At 37.4% G+C, this 18,703-nt stretch overlaps 1 protein-coding gene and 1 long non-coding RNA gene across 4 annotated transcripts in view; one reads left to right on the forward strand and one right to left on the reverse strand.

Moving 5' to 3' along the window:
* On the reverse strand, nt 1-18,325 carry LOC121315190 (protein lifeguard 1-like). 3 transcript variants are annotated; one of them, XM_041249244.1, is made up of 8 exons: nt 18,145-18,325; nt 17,268-17,413; nt 10,391-10,772; nt 9,131-9,249; nt 7,377-7,577; nt 6,126-6,254; nt 3,865-4,008; nt 1-1,670 (listed from the first exon to the last, which is right to left on the reverse strand). In XM_041249244.1, the coding sequence occupies exons 3-8, from the start codon at nt 10,740-10,742 to the stop codon at nt 1,521-1,523; spliced, it is 1,095 nt and encodes a 364-aa protein (XP_041105178.1). In that variant the 5' UTR covers nt 10,743-10,772; nt 17,268-17,413; nt 18,145-18,325; the 3' UTR covers nt 1-1,520. The 3 variants fall into 3 exon arrangements, with proteins under 3 accessions (XP_041105178.1, XP_041105177.1, XP_041105179.1); XM_041249243.1 differs by lacking the exon at nt 17,268-17,413; XM_041249245.1 differs by lacking the exon at nt 17,268-17,413 and having other exon boundaries at nt 18,245-18,268.
* The window catches only part of LOC121315191, an 18,574-nt gene continuing 17,292 nt past the window's right edge, over nt 17,422-18,703 (forward strand). The window contains exon 1 of the long non-coding RNA XR_005950210.1: nt 17,422-17,742. This is a non-coding gene — a long non-coding RNA (uncharacterized LOC121315191). The remainder of the gene's footprint in view (nt 17,743-18,703) is intronic.

Raw genomic sequence — 18,703 nt, forward strand, 5'->3', positions numbered from 1 at the left:
TTCAGGGTTCATAAATGTATTTATTCCAAATACAAATTAAACATTTAAAACGCCTATTCTACAAGCAAAAAATAGAAAGTTCTCCCCCACAGTTTTACCAAGCATATCAAATCATTTTAGACAGTACACAATAGTTTTGCAGTCTGCCACCTAAGGCAAGGAGAACATTGGTCTTCAACAAAATGCATGCATGTATGAGAAGCACAAGGTAAAGCACATTTCTTTAAATAAAATGCCTGCCCTTTGAGAATAACTCATAGATCCATTACACCTTCTAATTTACATTATGATGGCTATATTATTTTAAAAACAAACACACAAACAAACACGTGAAAAAGACTCAATAGAAAATTATATTTTCTAAATTACTTTTGCAGTTAACATTATTTGATTTTATTTCATGGACAGTGTGGTATTAGCACCGATTCTTAACTACCCTTCCTTCTAAATAAAGAACGATAAATCCAGAGCAACTATAAAGTTGCCAGGTTTTAGTCATACACTGCAAGAGCACCTATTCCTGGGGAATATGATGGACAAAGACTCTGATGTACAGCAGCTTCATCTTCGTACGTTCTGTGAAGCACAGAATCTTCCACAGAAAAGTTGTGCACAGACTACACGTCAAAACTGGAATATAGGGCATTCAGTCAAAGGGAATATTGTCGCAATAACACTGACCGGGGTTGCAAAGCTATTTTTATTATTGGAAGCGTATCTCGTTACAATACACCTATAGGAATGCATTTAGTATATTTAGAATAGGACTTGCTTTTTGAGTTCATTTTTTTCAAACTTCTCGTTTTAATTTGTCATGCATTTCTAACATTGCAGAAATAAGTTAACTGGGAGAGTTCAGCTAGCCGACGGGAGACACTGCAGTCAATTAGCATCGGTTACTAACATTTTACAGTTTCAACCTGTGCCTTGGTCTTCTTTTTACAATGTGACATAAGCAAGCTTATCAAAGGAAAACTGAGAAAAGTCTTGCTATATCAGCTGTCACTAAATAATGAGCTCATAGAAGAGCAATCACAGCAGAGCGGGAAGTGAATACAATGTTTAAAAATGCAAGACTCGAAATAGAAACTGTGTCAAACACTAGCAACCATATGAATCAGCAGACATCTGAACAGAGTTTAGGGAATGAAGAACAATGTTAGTTTGGTACGTGGAGTTTTGCGAGTCGGAGGACAGGACAAAGCTGCTCACATGCCTTTACATTACTGAAAAAAAAACTAAAAACCCTGACACTGGTGGGAAAGGAAACAGGCATTTTGTAAAGAACATTAGTTTTGTTTGTTTTTAAAAAAATATTTTCACACATGGTTTCTATCAAGGATCACTATGTTTAAAACACAACACTAAGTAGAAAACTGCTATAAAATGAATAAATGTGAAAAAAAAGAAAAATCACTGTGCATACAGATTAAACGTATTGAGTATTCACAGAAAAGTAAGTAGGGTATTGCATCTGCTTCTGTTACTTCCAACAAAGCATCTTATCTTTCCTGCATCTCTCACTCCCGGGCCCTGCCAATGATGGCCAGAATGTAGAGGAAAATATTGATGATGTCTGTGTAGAGATTGAGGGCAGCAAAGATGTATTCCTCAGGGCTCAAAGCTAGCTGCTTGTTTCCAAGGAGCATCTGGGTGTCCACGGCCAGGAACTGAAAGAAGAACAAGTGAGGTTTTTACAAGAATTACCACCAATGGATATTATCCTGCTTTTATACGTTCTATTAAGGGTGTGTTACGCAATCAGACATATTTAACAAAAGGGTCACAAGATCAAATCATATTGAATAAATGATGTAGGACATATTCCCTGAATACAATAATACATGAATGTGTATTAGAAATATAACTGGATTAATTAATGAAACTGTCTTGAGAAACAGGGCAAACCGTTGTGTCTTGAGAAGGGGGCCTCTGGTTTGTAGACAGACTGAACTATGTGACCTACTGATTACAGGACGGGTGCTTGAACTGGATTAGGCTGAGCGGACAGTTGAGTTATGTATAGATAATTCACTCGTGCAACAACAAAATCGTTTTGACGCAAGGAAGACAAACTAGCATTGTCCCAGTGGAAAAGGACATTAAAACATCAAAAAGACTGTGAGTTTCAAGAGGCAAGGCATACAAATGACCTTCTGAAAGTAGCTAAATCAGCAGAGTGAGAAAGAAATATCGAAGCAAAATTTAACATTTTGCGCTCCACATCGAATGCTAAACAAGGTGCTGTCACTCTGCTAAGCAAAGCTGCAACTCTGGGACTCTGCCTAAAAACGGAATCAAGACGGGACCCGAAACAGACCCAAAGACGAGGAAGCAAACTGCCAGCGAGTCAACAACCACAAGCAAAGAGACTGAGGCCCGGCTATAAGACTGCCGTAAAACTTACAGCGACTTATCAGACAAACCAGTCTGGGTCTGCTGTACACCTAAAACCACAGTATCCAAAAGAAACAGTGCTCTGCTACCTGCACAGCTAAAAGATTCAACGAAGAGGACAGAGGGGACGGGCGCTGTTGTGAATCCTATACCGAGGAATGAAAACTTTGTTGCAACTGTTTGTTGATTCTATCGAGAATTGAAAGCTTTGTTGCAGAGTTTTATCCAAAGTGGGATGGAGGACTTTGTTGCTGAGGGGTGAGCTTTTGTACTGGACACTTGAACAGATTGAGTTTCCAAACCAGCAGACCAAAAGTCTAAGCTTCAAGGAACCATTGTATAATTCCAGTTGCATTTTCCTTTCATGGAACTAAATTAATTAATTGTAACACATTCACATAGAATTGAACTGTTGCGTGTGAAACAACTTTCACTGAAACTTGAACTATAAGTAATCTACCTCATATTGTTGAATGAAGAATTTCTTTAAAAGTGTAAACTTGCTATATACTTAATGTGATATATTCTAAGATTGTCTGCATCACATCAGTTGAGGCTGTGTGCTTAGATGTGGGCGTGTGTGTGTGAGCAAGTTGCTAGTCACAGCCTGCTTGCTTGTTTGCTGCTGTTGTGTGAGAAGACAGGCGGTGTCATATTTCAATTGCCTGCTAGTCAAATTAAGGCAGTGAGAGTTTCTGATTTGTGTTTGTGCATAGAGACTAAGAGATTTACTTTATGACTTTTCTGTTTATTATTTGTGTACTTAATAAAATACTACTACTGATTAAACATTCCTTGTGTCTGCGTGTTCACAGTAAATCCTTAATCTTTGTAGCATGCCAATTTAAATATTGTTAGTAGAGAACTAATCAACCCAGATAAACATTAAATAATCAATTATTGAATTGTCCCTACAAAACAATCACTGACTAGTGATCAAATGACATTGAATAAATACAACCACTGAATAGTGATTGAAAACATGAGCTAGCAGAACGCTGCATGGCTTTTGTATACAACAATACAGATTCTGTACTGTTATTGTACAAACAGGCTGCGCATTTCAAGAACTACACTTCACGTATCCCATGCTGTCAGAACTCTGAAAAGCATTGAAAAGACCATCAATCTGTACAACGTGTACCTGACAGCTTGGTTTATTTTAGTTCATTTTTACACCCAGTTCAGCAGGTGGTGAGAGACAGGCCTTGTGATCCTTATAGGCAATATACTGTATACACATCATCTACTTGAATGTGGGTTTTCTCTTACAAGCACTGAAATGTTGCTAGTCATTGCAGTACAGTGTATCTTCCTTGTTTACAATTTGGCTTTTCCTCAGTGTTCAGTTTGGGGTCCTTATTCAATATTGGTTTTAAAAGAGGGGCCCCCAAACACAAAATGTTTTACAACAATCTTAGAAAAACCCATCCAGCCTCATCATAAAAGAAGACAACGTGCACATACACAAGTGAAGAGAAGGGCTCCCACTGAGGCATAGACAATGTGCAGGATGCGGTTCCGGATGAAGATGCACAGAATGGAGAAGAGGATCAGCACAATGAGGCACACGAACAGCACACCTCGGCAGGAGGTGAAGTCGTATTTTGACTGCAAAAAAAACAACAAATAAAGATTATCTTTTCAGTGCTGAAATTACAACAAAAAGAAGCTTCAAGACATCATTACATCCCCAGCCGTAGATACCCGTCCTGTGTAATATATAGACATCCCAGTGATTAGCGTGTGTGCTTTCCTGTAGGTACATACTGATGACAAAGAACATAGGGTGGGTTGTGTGGCTCTGAACGGCTGTAAAAGATAGCTAACCCTGTTGCAGAGAGAACATTATCCAGGTTTAGCACTGGAAACAAACATGTTCATTTTATTGAAACTACAGTACCAGTCAAAAGTTTGAGTACACTTGCTGGAAACTAGGTTTTTTTTCATCACTGACAATGTTTTACCTCGTATATGTTTCTGTAAATACTTGAAAATGAAAACACACGTTACAATATACAAAACAAAACAGAAGGAGTATCAAAGCAATGTTCAAGAAAATTGAAAATTGTCTCTAACTCTTGGATTCCTCAAAATAGCCACCCTTTGCCTTAATAACAGCCTAACAAACACAAGGCATTCGGTTATATAACAAGTTTTAGCAGGAAATCACCCGACATGTCTTCCCAGCTCTTCTGCAGCAATTCCCAGAGATATAGGGCACTTGTGGGTAGCTTTGCTTTGACTTCTGTCCAGTTCGTCCCATACAAGTGCTATGGGATTCAGGTCTGCAGACTGGGCAGGCCAGGTCATTAGATTGAGTTGTCCTTAACTTTCCTTCTTCGCAGATAGTTCTTGCACAACTCTGAGGTGTTTTTCAGGTCATTATCTTGCTGAAGAATGAAGGCCTGCCCAACTAGACGTAATCCTGATGGAATGGCATGCCTCTGAAGTATGCTATGATAGCCATGCTGATTGAGCTTGCCATGGACTTGGTAAAGATCACCAACTATGTCACCAGCAAAGCAAACCCAGACCATGACACCTTTGGTCTGCCTGACCTTGTTCATTCCTCATGAGTGCCAGTTTCTTCAAACCGTTTGATGGTCTTGGCCATAGCAGTTACAGACACCTGCAAAGTTCTTGCGATTTGTCTTAGAGATTGACCTTCATTTCTTAAATCAGTCTTTTTTCTTTGCTTAACTGAGCATATTTTGCCATTTTCTGCTCCCTTACATTCAGGAATGACAAACTTGTGCCTATGCTACCTATATTTATAGTAATCATGGACTCTCACCTGTTAACAATAATTGGTGACAAAAGGTTAATTAGGTAACATGCTAGTTAACTCAGAGAACATCTAACAAAGACACTTTTATACTTAGGCCAGTGTTCTAACACCGTGTTATACACATTTCAGACTTTTAACTGACTTGGGCTTCAGACTGAAATCCCCTTGCTTTGGGTGACCATTTCATTAAAATTGACAAGATTTACATTTTCATTTAAAAATTAAATTTTTAATGCAACTCACTTATGATTATCAGCTTATATAAGTACACGTATCATATAATGAAATATTAAGTGTTTATAGACAAGTTTATACAGTTAAAAGCATAGATAATCATGAAAAACCTGGTTTCAAGCAGGTGTACTCAAACTTTTGACTGGTACTGTACATATTTCTGAAAAATGCATGACACATTTTACAACTTATTTTAGAGGACTATTATAACTTTGTAAGTCATCATAACACACTAGCTGTCAAGTCTTAGTAAAAGGTTATTGAATAAGGACAATAAAGGTTAGTTTATATTTGAGACCCCTGTGCGACAGGTCGGAATCAAGTCATCCACACTCCTGCGACGTGCGTCTTTTTTGGAAAGTCGTACAGCCTTTATTCATGCGTCAGCAACCTGAAATCGCATCGGGTCGTATAATGTTGAAAAACTTCAATATTTGCTGCATGAACAGAGTGATGCTGCACAGCATTCATCTGCAATAGAAGTATGAACCACCCAACTCTGACCCTTAATGTGATTGGATGCATTGGGAAAGTACTGATTCTAGGCTTGTACTGAAATCCAAAATGCCTCATCAGAAAAATTGTGTATCAATTTTAAAAGAAAAACAAACAATTAGCTACAATTAGTGTGTGTCTTAATCTTAATGGTGTCTATTTGGCACAAGGAAATGGCCACTTGCTGCCAAATTCAACAAATGCATACCTGAAGAGAGAACAGGACCACAGTAAAGCAGACTACGGCAGTGATCCCCACTGCCATTACCACAGAGTCCGTGTCGTAGAAGCTGGCAATCATCCCCACCATGTAAGACATGCTTAGGGTCAGAACAGACTGGAAGAGAAACAAAAAAGGGCTATGCAGGAAGAACAATACTTTGAAATATTGGATGAACACAAGACATCTACCCACATGCACAGCATAACAGCAGAATGTTTCGTAAGGGGTCTACAACAAGGCCAAACGTAAGCCAAGCAACTTCCCTTGGAATGTATCCCTGCTAAATGAAAAGTTCTACAAAATGTCAATCATTTTCTCTGTTCATATTTTAGAAACAGCATAAACACGACCCATGTCTTGTGTGTTAGTTACATGTGGCTCCTCAATTGTGTTGCTGGTTTATAGTTCGTTCCAAAACAGCTGCCTACATTACTAAATTTCAGACAAAAAGCAGACCGTTCCACAATAGGAAATTGAATTGTTTTTTCTTGGGTAGTTACTTCGGTGCTAATTTGACCAACCTATATTAAACCACAGCTAGTGTTTTTAAAAGCATTTTAGTGTCTGGCAGCTAGCTATGTTCAGCTGCCACAAGAACAACTTGCCACACCCCTGCTCTTAGTTATACTGGGAATCGCTGTAGTTACTCCGGCCAAGTCACAATAAAGGAAAGCTACAGTAATAGCAAAAGTACCGTGAATACCTACATGGCACCAAACTTCAGGGGAAATCTATGGTGTTGACACAGCTACTGTATCCCAATTGTGTTTCTTGACATTAAACTTGACCCCCACTTTTTTTTATTCTATTCATGTTGCTACTAGTTCAGACTGCAGTACAAATTGGGGGCCAAGTTTGCCTGGATTGTGTCTTGATTAACGTAGCCACTTTTACATTATATCTTTAACAGGACTCATGCTTTTCACATATAACCTAACTTGGCCGTTTTGGTACTGTATATATGAAAATGTAAGTGACAATTATTTACAGAGACCGTTAAGCGTTTATGGAATATCAACACAGTGCAAAACACATGTTTGAAGTTGAAATTGAATAATAGGATTGTCATACTGTTTCCTTCTTTTGAGCTTGAATTTGACACTTAAGAATCAATGATATTAAACACAATGGGCTGTTTTTATTGCTTAATTTAGCTAGCTTTAATAGATTTACCAGATTATCAGCAACCACATTTACCAAACAGGAATAACCACAGAAAAATAAATCAAAGCCTACCAGGGCAATAAGGTTCCACGGGTGCTTGCGTCTGAAGTCCCCGCAGCAGCTCAGCACGATAAGCGATACAAAGAAGATTGCGTAAGACACGTAGTACGTCCAGGGATGACTGCGCACAAACAACTTTGCCTCATGCACAAATGTGAACACGGCCACAAATGCAAAGGTTACCATGAGCTGCAAAGTTAACACCATGAACACCTGGAACAACGCAAATAATATACACAGTTAAAAAGGGTCTCAAGCAGGATACTGTATCAATTACCTTCTGTCAGCTGCATGTGACTTAACCTTGATGCTACCCCCCCCCCCCCCCCCCCAAAAAAAAACTCATTAATACCTTCATGTCAAAACCTGCAATCTTATCTTTCACATGCTACAACTGATTCTTAACTTGTTTACATGTCTACCATTACAAAACCTGCAATCTTATCTTTCACAAGCTGCACAACTAACTGATTCTTAACTTGAGTTCACATTTAAAAAGTTCAAATGTTCTCTGTTACAGTGGAGTAAAGACTATCATTTAAAGCAGGGGTCCCCAAACTATGGGCTCCAGATCCGGCCCGTGCAACTTTCATGACTGGCCCGCTAATGTTGTGGAAAATTTTAATAAAAAATTACTCTGACTGAAAGCTATGCGACCTAAGCACTCTCACACTACCAAGAACACACACAGGAAGGCAGGAACAGAGACAGAACGTTCACAGACATGCCTCTTCTAACCTCCATTCCCATTGGCTCAGCGGGCAAACTCGCAGCACGCTCCATTCAAGTTGCTAGGGAAGCCAACCAATGAAAACCTGCTCTCATACAGGCACTTATCACAGAGACAGAACACAACTGGCCGCTGATCTGTTGTGCTTTGTTTGTACACTACTTGTTAAACTGCAACTCAGTTAAATAAAAAAAAAAAAGTGCTTGGAACGATATCTCTGTCTAAGAGTCCTGCATCGCAGGTCGAACCCCAAACACCATGTCTTCATCAGAAGAGCAACATGAAAGGCTTACACAAGCATACCTGCAGAACACTACTTCTACTGCAGGTCAGGTGAGTACAATTATATAAATGAGAACAACAACCAGTGTCGAATATGCCATTTTTATTTCGTAAATTTAAAACAGTTTCCCTTTATTTAGTAAATTAAAATAATTCAGAATATACATAACTGATTTCCAGAGCAGTATTTTTTTTTTTTTTTTTTTTTTACATCTATATAGTTTCCTTCATGTTCTACGTTTTCACCAGCATCAGGTGGAGAGACACATGGTCTTTGTTCCAGCTGGTATCTCTGTGCTGATTCTGGGATCTCATCATATTCCCAAGAAAGTTAAAACTATAATAGTAGTGATAGTTTTTAATACAGCTAGTAAAGCAGCATTGTAAATACATCAATAAACTACAGTACATATAATTAAAGATTCTACAGTTAAACTATAGTAAATTAGGTATTCAGCTGTAGTTTTCAATACAATAATGAAAGTAAACACATTAGTATGTTAACACTATAGTAAACTACTACAATTGAAGGTGTAGTATAAACTGTAATTAATATAGTAAATACTGGAATGGCAAAACTATTTCCATAAAAATACAATGGTAAGTTACTGTGATACAACTATAGTAAATGCACAACATTTTTACTAAAGTATTTTGTTCCTGGGCTGGCCAGTACAGTACAAATTTGCATATGGCACTTTGGTAAAAAGTTTTGGGACCCGTGATTTAAAGCACTCGTCCCATGCACACTCACCTTGCGGATAAAAGCCTGCCGAATGATCTTGTCTTCCCAGTTTGAGGGGGTGAAGTCTTCATTGTCGTAATACGACGGGGGGATGTCTTCCTGGTGGTATCCAGGACTGTTCAGAGGAACTAAATGAAATCCAGAGCAGCACAAATCAGAGCAGGTTCACCCATGCTTTACACCACGTTGTCTATTTGAGGTTATCTGAAATAATATTGATGCACCTAAGCCTTGAGTCCAAAGAACACAAGAAAGTATTAAAATAATGACATTTCTTCACCCATAGACTACCATACAGGTTTTCAAAATAAGTCAGCGAGTGGCGTGATCCACAATGTAAAACAAAATTTTTCTTAGAGACTCTATGGTACGGCCCTTACATTTCAATTCAAATCAATATGCAGATAGAATGCAGCAAAGTAATCTGCAAACTAAACTGATTTTAAATAAAGCTACCTTAATAAAAACTAATCTGACCTGCTCACAGAAGTACTGCATTTAAAGCAGCTTCCAGATATTAGTCCACAGTAACTCTCTCGTTTGCTTTGCAGCTTCACAATTGTTCCTCAACTAACATTTTATTTTCTTCCAATAATTTTGTTTTTGGCTGTTTTCATCAGTTTAGTACCAGTATTTTTTTTTTTTTTTTTTTTTTTTAGGTCTATATAGTCATTAAGCAGCAGCCACAGACGTTTGTTTTATTTATAATTTTTTTTTTTAACCTCAAATACTTCCAGCGTCAGCTTTTCACTTCCTAGGAGGTACTAATTTTTTTAAAACGAGGTTTTCTCCAGGGTGTGCAGGCTGAGTGTTTGAGTATGCTTGCTAGTTGCAAGCACCAGCACCTTTTTATCAACAAACCTACAAAGAAAACTCAACATTGGAACACCCACACCAAGTATGAAGCTGCGGTTATCCCTACTGAGGGCAAGTCGTGTCATAATTTAGATTTTTGTTCCCAAATTAAAATTATCAAGGGATGTTAATATGAATCGTCAACATCGCTGTGAATCGCTGCAAGTTTGCAATGAGCTCCCGAAAATGCTGCCGATTTAGTGCTGAGAATGTCGACATTTTTTCATTGTACAAAAATATTCAGTTTGGTATCGTGCAATTTAGAATTTTATGCAAATGTGGTTTCAGTTTAGTTTGGAAAATCATAACTACTGCATCCTTATGGCATGGCATTACCAATTCCCATGTTGAGCCACTAACACCCAAATAACCCTGACTAAATTCAAAAGGGAGTAAATCAAATGTGCCACTCACCAGAGGGATCATCAGTATTGGAAGGCCCCTTGGGCTGGAATCCCGGCTGATGTTGTCCTTGTTGGTAGAGAGAGGGTCCTTGGGGAAAGGGCATCTGTGGAAATGGAGGTTGCTGGTTGGGGTAGGGGGGCGGATCGAAGCCTGGGGCCCCCTGTGGGAAAGCTGGCTGGCCAAAGGCTCCGGGAGCCAACCCAGGGCCACCATACGAGAGTGGCCCCCCGTAAGATGGTGGGGGAGGCCCATAGCCGGGTGGAGGTGCCCCAAAACCACCCGGCTGCTGGAAGCCAAAAACAGAGTTCTGGAGGGGGTTGTTCTCGCCTGGAACCATGTAGCCTTTCTCCTGGGAGGACATTATTCTAGAAGCTGCAAACCTTCAGGGCTCCTGATTGGAAAGAACACAAGGCATTGAAGAAAATGAACTACTGAAAAAAAAAAAAAAATGGAAGGATTTAAAAAAAATTTAAGAAAAAAGCATCCCATAGTGTAACATAATGGGTATGTCCCAAAACATGGAACTATTTATAATCATGCAGAAAAGGAAACATAAACAGATGTAGCAGTGATATTTCTAAAAGCAGTGATATCATAGAATACAGCTAGTAAAGATTATGTCTGAAAGCAAGTGGGCTGTATCACAAATATGGTCAGAGGAATCATAGAAAACAACTAGGTCTATGTATCAGCAATTACGGTGCGCCCCAGGTGTACTATTATTAGCAGGGCACTGGGTCCCTCACTAAAAGTACAGAGCCAGGTTAACAAATACACCTCACAGGTTTTCTAAATCCCCGACTAGAAAGGATGGTCTCACACATTCACAGGGATAGAGAAAGGTAACTATTTGGAATACAGGGTTTACATGAACTAATATTCCACAAGATAGCTTCATAATGCATAAGTCTTACTCTGAATATGTTGTTTACATGACAAATACTAGTTAATAATAACAGAATATTAGCATGCATGGAAATGTACGGGTAAATCAATGCCCGTTTTTCCAGTGTTTATTGGATATGCATCGATTTCATTTTTTTTGTGCCGGGGGTGTTTTATCGGTTAACACCGGAAATCAAAAACGAGAGAGAGAGAGAGAGAGAGAGAGAGAGAGAGAGAGAGAGAGAGAGAGAGGTGTTAGGCTGAAGCACAAAGAATCCTCAAAACTCATCCAGTGACACAAAGCAGTTATAATCTTCTAAATAGTTTCATTTTATCAAGAACGTAAAGCAAAAGAAAAAAGAGTTTTAATAATTTATTATTGTTATTAATTTATTTCTTAGCAACACCCTTATCCAGGGTGACTTACAACTGTTACAAAATATCACATTGTAAAGTATCACAGTTCAGGAGAATCACATTGTAAAGTATCAGTTCAGAGTATCACATTACAGATGAGAGCAGTTGTAAAGTACAATTTTTTTACACAGAGAACTGTGAGAGTTTGGAACCAACTCCCCAGTAATGTTGTTGAAGCTGACACCCAGATATGCTGCTTGATGAGTTTCTGGGATCAATAAGCTACTAACAACCAGCCTTCCCATTTCAACGCAGCGGCCGGCTAAAATGCCATCTACTTTGCCAGATGAGCTGCCTAAAATAGTTATTTCAAAAAAATAAAATTATATATATATATATATATATATATATATATATATATATATAGTGTTCGCATGTTCCAGTGAATAGTATTCAAAATATTTATTTTGTTCCAGTAAAATAGCAGCAAGTTCCACAATTCATTACGTATGCAAGTCGAGTAAAACATTCCTTCTCTGAGGGCATTTTGTTTCCGGACTTACGTTTCCATGGACACCATGAATGGACCAATCGGTTTCGGGCTTACAAGCGACGTTGGTGATTGAAGACCAAACTGTACAATCACATACCCGAGTCAGTAACCGTACAGCAGAGTTATGACGTTGTACAACATTTAAAAACAAAAAACAAAACAAATAACCTAAATTTTCTATGTAAAATCATATTTTTTACTTGAAGTGTATGAAATACAGTGAGTATATGTTACAGCATTATAAAATGTGTTATGCATTAACTTAGAAGATTGATCCGAAACCTTGCATATACAATTAATTCAGGAAACGATATTCGCATTGCGCCATTAAGGAATATGACTGATTATTTCATTTTTAATTGCTTTGTTTTGCTGATTGTCATTACTAAAACGAAAAATATCACTACATGAGCAACAAAATGTACCGATCAGATCTTTTTCTATCAGTTGCTGTAAAACTGTGGTCAACTAATATTATTGACAGTTTCGATAAAAAATGCAGAAAGTACACTCACAAACACCCACCTACAAATAAATAATCTATCTATGTTTAAAATAGACACGGTACTTAATTTCATTATTTTTAGAATCCATTTTTAAGAAGTTCAAGTCAAATGTAAAATGTATGTTCAAATGTATGTACAGTACGAATCTCTTCTTCCTCCTCTTCTTCTGTTGATATATATTAGGCAAGAGCAACAGTGGGAGAGAGTGGGTACTTTCATGCTAAATGTAATGTATTAGTATGAAGTACCAGCACTTTTTTTTTTTTTTTTTTTTAACCTGGGAAAGGTAACTGACGCTTGGGTATAGACGTGCTGGTGTGGCCCTGTCTACTGCGCGTCAAAAAACCCCATCTACGTTAATATGTGTAATTTGTACACCAAAGTGATTTTCCGTTTCAACATTACTCTTTTACATTTGAAGTAGTTTCCATGTGTTTTCCATTTCATATGTGACATTGTTCAGCAAGTATATTTAATGTTTAATTTGCTTTGTGTTACTGTGCAATACATGTGTATATAACAGTAAGACATTAATGCTTTGTTTTTATTTGTTTTGTATATCGTTGTTTGATGGGCAGTATGAAATAAAACAAACAGTAATTCTAAGTGCCTATGTACTGTATATTGCAGCTAAGGCATACGCAGTCAGACAGTAAAAACGGGAAGCCAACTCCAGGACCGTGATATATCTGAATCCAGTATAGCGAGGGGCGATATAATGAGGGGTGGGTGTATTTTTGTTGCATTATACAGTTTTGAAACAATATTCCAACACAAGTATCTCAACAATTTTACAATTTACTTTAAATTTAAACAAGACATTTATTGTGACTCTGCCTCTGATTTTGAATCATCCTCTGATCCTATGCAGCCCTGTCGGCTGTTATCATAGATATAGACTGCATGCTTAACTGGTGGCCTGCATAACATTGCTTTTTACTATTGCATAGAACACTGACATCTGCACTGCCTTCAGTTGTAACCATCACTAAGGCTACTAATTGTTCCATTCTTGGGAATACCAAATTCCGTTTTTCAAAAATGGTCAATTCCATTTGTTCCCATTTTGTTTTTATCAACATATTAATAATTAAATATGGCATTTGAACATAAATATAATGTAGTTAAAATAAGTAAATTTAACAAATATTACCATGTGTTGTTTTTTTTTCAAATCAGATTCTTGTTGCTGTAATAGTAAGTAAAGCACCTGAAGACACTTCAAACCTGTCACAATGTTTATAGACATTACTTGGCTCATTGCTGGCATTTAAATAAGCAGAATAACCTAAGAATTATATTACAATAGTTCAGAAAACCAAGTGTCCAGCACAGTTGTGAGAATCATATTTACAGTCTTCCACTAGCACAACAGTTCAGTCGACAAATAAAGGTGTTTTTAAAAGATCTGTTTAGCTTATTGCTGGCATTTACAATAACAATAAAAAATATGAAACAATTTACTAACAGTCCATCAACATCATGTGAGAGTAATCCTATGTACAGTACTCCACAAATTAAGTTTAGCATTTTACTGACATTATAATAACCAGGATAAAATATGAAAGATAAAGGCATGTTGACTGACACGTGGCTCTAAAACAGGATCACTGCTCTGTATTACCCGATTGTAATTTAAATAGCGCCCCTTTTAAAGTAAACGCATAATTAATCCTAAATTGTTTCTTTCCTAATTCTGCAGTGTTATTTGCAAGATTTAAAAAGAGGCGTGTCTACAGACAGAATGTCTTTATGAAACCAACGGTGTAGTGTAGTGACTACATCCTTTACACAGTAAAGCGATCAATTTCCTTTAAGGATTGTATAGCTAGAAAAATAGTTTTGAGCTAATTTCTTCGTCGCCAGAAAATATAATTCAATTAAGAAACGGTCATGCTTTAAAATTGCTAATTATAGCTTCATTAAAGGTAGGTAGCATGGAAATTAAAAAAAAAAACTAAACAATAATGAAATACACAATTAGCTTACTTCGGGAAAGCTCCGTCCTGAGCGCAGTACCTTAGGTCTTAGCTTTTCAGCATAGAATGCAATGCTTTGCCATTGTTGCAGTCTAATTTGCTTTCTTATTCTCTACGCGTTTACGACTGGCATTATGATACTTAATGGTATTGACTCCTACACGATCATCCAAATTACAGTAAAACTAAGAATACTAATCGCACCATCCTCATATAGATGATCAGATTTGTTTTAGCTCTGTCTTACTGAATCTTTTTTTTTCTTCTTTGGTGCAACCACCATGTTGAGTTTCAACAGAGACAGAGTGAAGTCACATGATGAATAAACTCACAATAAAAAAAAAAAAAATGGACATGGTCTGTCTTCTTCAATTACTGTACACTTAAATGTGTATTTGACTAATGTGCTGATTCAATTTTTACCAGTTTCAAAAAGCTTGAGAATTTCTGAAATAGTCATTTTTTAAAAGGGAAATAAAACAAATCATCAGTGAGTATTGTGATTTTTATTTATGTTTACCAGAGTATTTATACTTCTAAATGTAAGAAGATTGTGCTTCACTGATTTTAGCATTCAATTATACGACAAGTTAAAAACTGTAAAGTTCATGAGCAGCACTCTCTACAGAGGTAGAGTCACCAGACACCTGCTTCATCCACCCTGTACCAGTAGAATCACTGGTGCCCGAGCGAGCTGTGCACTAATGTTACGTGCACTTTTACAGATGGAAATCAGAGAATTAGCTGCAAGACAGACACTTTGTAAGAATGGTCTCAAAATAGGTTTACCTCATGAGGCCAGAGTCTGATATCTATAATAACTTACGAAAGTTAGTAAACTGAATGTGAAGGTTACTGCTTAAAATGTGTGCATTTTAGCCGTTGTTTGCAATCATTGTTAGGTATCTCAAAAGATGATGTTTGCATGCATTTGGTGTATATTGTTGTTGCCATTGTTTCATTTTACAACAATGTACAATGCAATATTAGCCATTTTAATTCAAACATTTCAACAATAATGTAAATCTAAACAAATTGCAAATTCAGAGTAGGGCAAACCCTGATAAAAGTATTGTGAAAATAAAGGCTACATTACATGGATCAATGGTATTCTGTCTAGCTTTATAGAATTACGATTTAAATGGCATTTGATGAAAGAATCATGTCCCTACTGTTAAAAAAAAAAAAAAAAAAAAAAAAAAAAAAAAAACAGAACAGACACTACTTTTTCCCCCTTCAGTTTAGTTAGGCCTGGGATTCTTACTGAATGAATAGCTTATAAGGTCAACCTCTTACCAAGCTATTAAAGTATCACATTGAAAAACACAATCTGGTTCATTCCATTAATGTGTGTGTGACAGAAGAAAGAATGTGCATTTCAGTCATGCAGTACTGTATCAAAACACCACCATTATATCAAATCTGTGTTGAACTTTTCTGCAACAGGACAGGTTAGACCAGCCTACTGTAATTGCCTGGGATGGAGTCAATACCAAACTCTAAACAAGACCTCATAAAGCACAGAGGAGGGTGCACTGATGAAGACATTAAAACGATACAGAATTTCAGCCATACAGTAAGCATATCCTGTAAAAAAAAAAAAAATCCCTGCATATTGTACTTGGATTTACAGTCAGCCTCCTTCTATACAGCATCATTAATCCCTGGCTTTTTTTTTTTTTATCCTCAGTCGCGCAAAGCAAATGGGTTATATTCTGTTCTTTTTAGCATGGAATGTGATGACTCCAGAAAATCTACTGCAACCAGCTACTGCTATAACCAAAAGTGAAAGGAAGAACTTGCCTAACCAGGCCCCAGTTACAACAAATACCCAGAACTAACACTGGAGTTCTGAGAAATGGGGCAACGTCTGAAGAGGTTTCCAAAAAATAACATCACAGAATTAGGAATTTGGAATATCCATTTATTTTCAGGCTCAGCTCACCGCTACCACCCCCACGCTGACTCGGCAGTGGTGAAGATGAACAAACGCTGTCCTCGGAAGAGGGCGACAACCAGACTGAAATATATCAGAGTCAGGGTAAAAGTACACGATTCAGAGTTAGCGCACTGTTATCCATTATATCAGAGTCAGGGTAAAAGTACACGATTCAGAGTTAGTGCACTGTTATCCACTATATCAGAGTCAGGGTAAAAGTACACGATTCAGAGTTAGTGCACTGTTATCCACTATATCAGAGTCAGGGTAAAAGTACACGATTCAGAGTTAGTGCACTGTTATCCACTATATCAGTCAGGGTAAAAGTACACGATTCAGAGTTAGTGCACTGTTATCCACTATATCAGTCAGGGTAAAAGTACACGATTCAGAGTTAGTGCACTGTTATCCACTATATCAGAGTCAGGGTAAAAGTACACGATTCAGAGTTAGTGCACTGTTATCCACTATATCAGAGTCAGGGTAAAAGTACACGATTCAGAGTTAGTGCACTGTTATCCACTATATCAGTCAGGGTAAAAGTACACGATTCAGAGTTAGTGCACTGTTATCCACATGCAGGGGAGAGGCCATTTTATGTGGTACATCAAATATTTACCGATAATATAAAATAAAATGTACAAAAATAAATCAACGGATACATTACCTACGGTTATTAACGTTTGAAATGTGCTTTCGTTAATGCCGTTTCCACACAGTACCCCCGTTCTGCATCACTGCTGTACAGTCGTCTATGGCTGTCATAGTGAACTCTGGCAAAGCCGGGCATTGAGGCTGGAGACTCAGTACAAACTGGCGTGGGAGGCATCATTAAAAAATGATTAATGTCAGAATAAACGCACTGTTTTCTTAAAATCAGATGATTATTTTTTTTTGGTTACGCTATCTTTTTAAAATTGATTTTATTTTTATTTTTTTCACAAAGGTGTTTAGAAAAAGGACAGTTTGTTTTTGATAGCAGCTGACAGCCCTGCCATGATGTCTGCACGATCATGCTACAGCATGTATACCTCGAGTACAGAACCAGGGTAATTTCTAAATACCACACTACAGCGATGGACACGTCTCAGATGACAGCGTCTGTGGGTAAAACAGTGAAGTCTTCATTTTACACATGTCATGTGAGTATGCTGTTGAGTACTTCACTGTATTAGTGTCATAGACGTGGAATTGTTTTTATTTTATTGAATCTTTTCATTCACATTGCGGAACAGTACTTCATCTCAAGCCTTCCGTGTTTTCACCCGATGTAGTCTACCTACAATGTTTGTTTTACAACAATAGTGTATTTTAAAATAATATTTGCTCTGTATAAAATAACATCGTTCCTAAAACGGTTTTTTAAACCGAAACACGCATTTATTTTATTCTCATATTCGTACCGGCTTGTATAGTAATTGCTCTGCGCTCTCAGGTATTATTTATAACTATATTAAAAACATAAGGAGGATTATATCGCCGCCATGATTGCGTGCGGCCAAACTGGTCAGCGCAGTACAATACACAATGATAATATGCCTTACCTTATTAATCTCGTTCCTTGTGTACGTTATACCCCCGTTGTAAAGGTTACGTTTATTTTCAATTATTATTATTATTATTATTATTATTAATACTTCTCACTAATGCGTTTTGTTGTCCTCAGCCTCCCCTTCTCGAGCCCGCACTGAAGCGACTAGCTAGTCTGTCGTCGCGATCACGTGACACCATCCCCGCCCGCAGACTGTCTGCACGCTCTTTTTATTTTATTTTCATTTTTATAAACCAGTATTCACGTAATCTGACGACGGGTTTAACTCAGAAAGCATGAACACTATCTGACTGGGAGGGGGTACTGTAGTGCTCAAGAAAGCATGAACTATGAGTTTTTTTTATTATTATTATTATTATTATTATTATTATTATTATTATTATTATTATTATTATTATTATTATTATTTTATTATTATTATTATTATTTAAAAGCCTTTAACAAAACCAGTTGGCTAATACCATTGTAACGATTCTGCGGCCTCACAGCATAAGGCCCAGTGCAATACTTCCACATTTAACTCCTCGTCCTGTAATTCTTATTACCGGATG

The sequence above is a fragment of the Polyodon spathula genome, chromosome 4 (genome assembly GCF_017654505.1).
Source record: "Polyodon spathula isolate WHYD16114869_AA chromosome 4, ASM1765450v1, whole genome shotgun sequence".
NCBI lineage: Eukaryota > Metazoa > Chordata > Actinopteri > Acipenseriformes > Polyodontidae > Polyodon > Polyodon spathula.

What these genes read in the sequence shown, in the direction of transcription:
- LOC121315190 (XM_041249243.1), bottom strand. Translation starts at nt 10,742, where the DNA reads ATGTCCTCCCAGGAGAAAGGCTACATGGTTCCAGGCGAGAACAACCCC. An exon ending in GGCAGGCTTTTATCCGCAAG is followed by an intron (nt 7,578 to 9,130) that starts GTGAGTGTGCAT and finishes GCGTTGTTCCAG; the next exon opens with GTGTTCATGGTGTTAACTTT. An exon ending in GAGCCCTTCTCTTCACTTGT is followed by an intron (nt 1,671 to 3,864) that starts GTATGTGCACGT and finishes TTCTTCTTTCAG; the next exon opens with TTCCTGGCCGTGGACACCCA.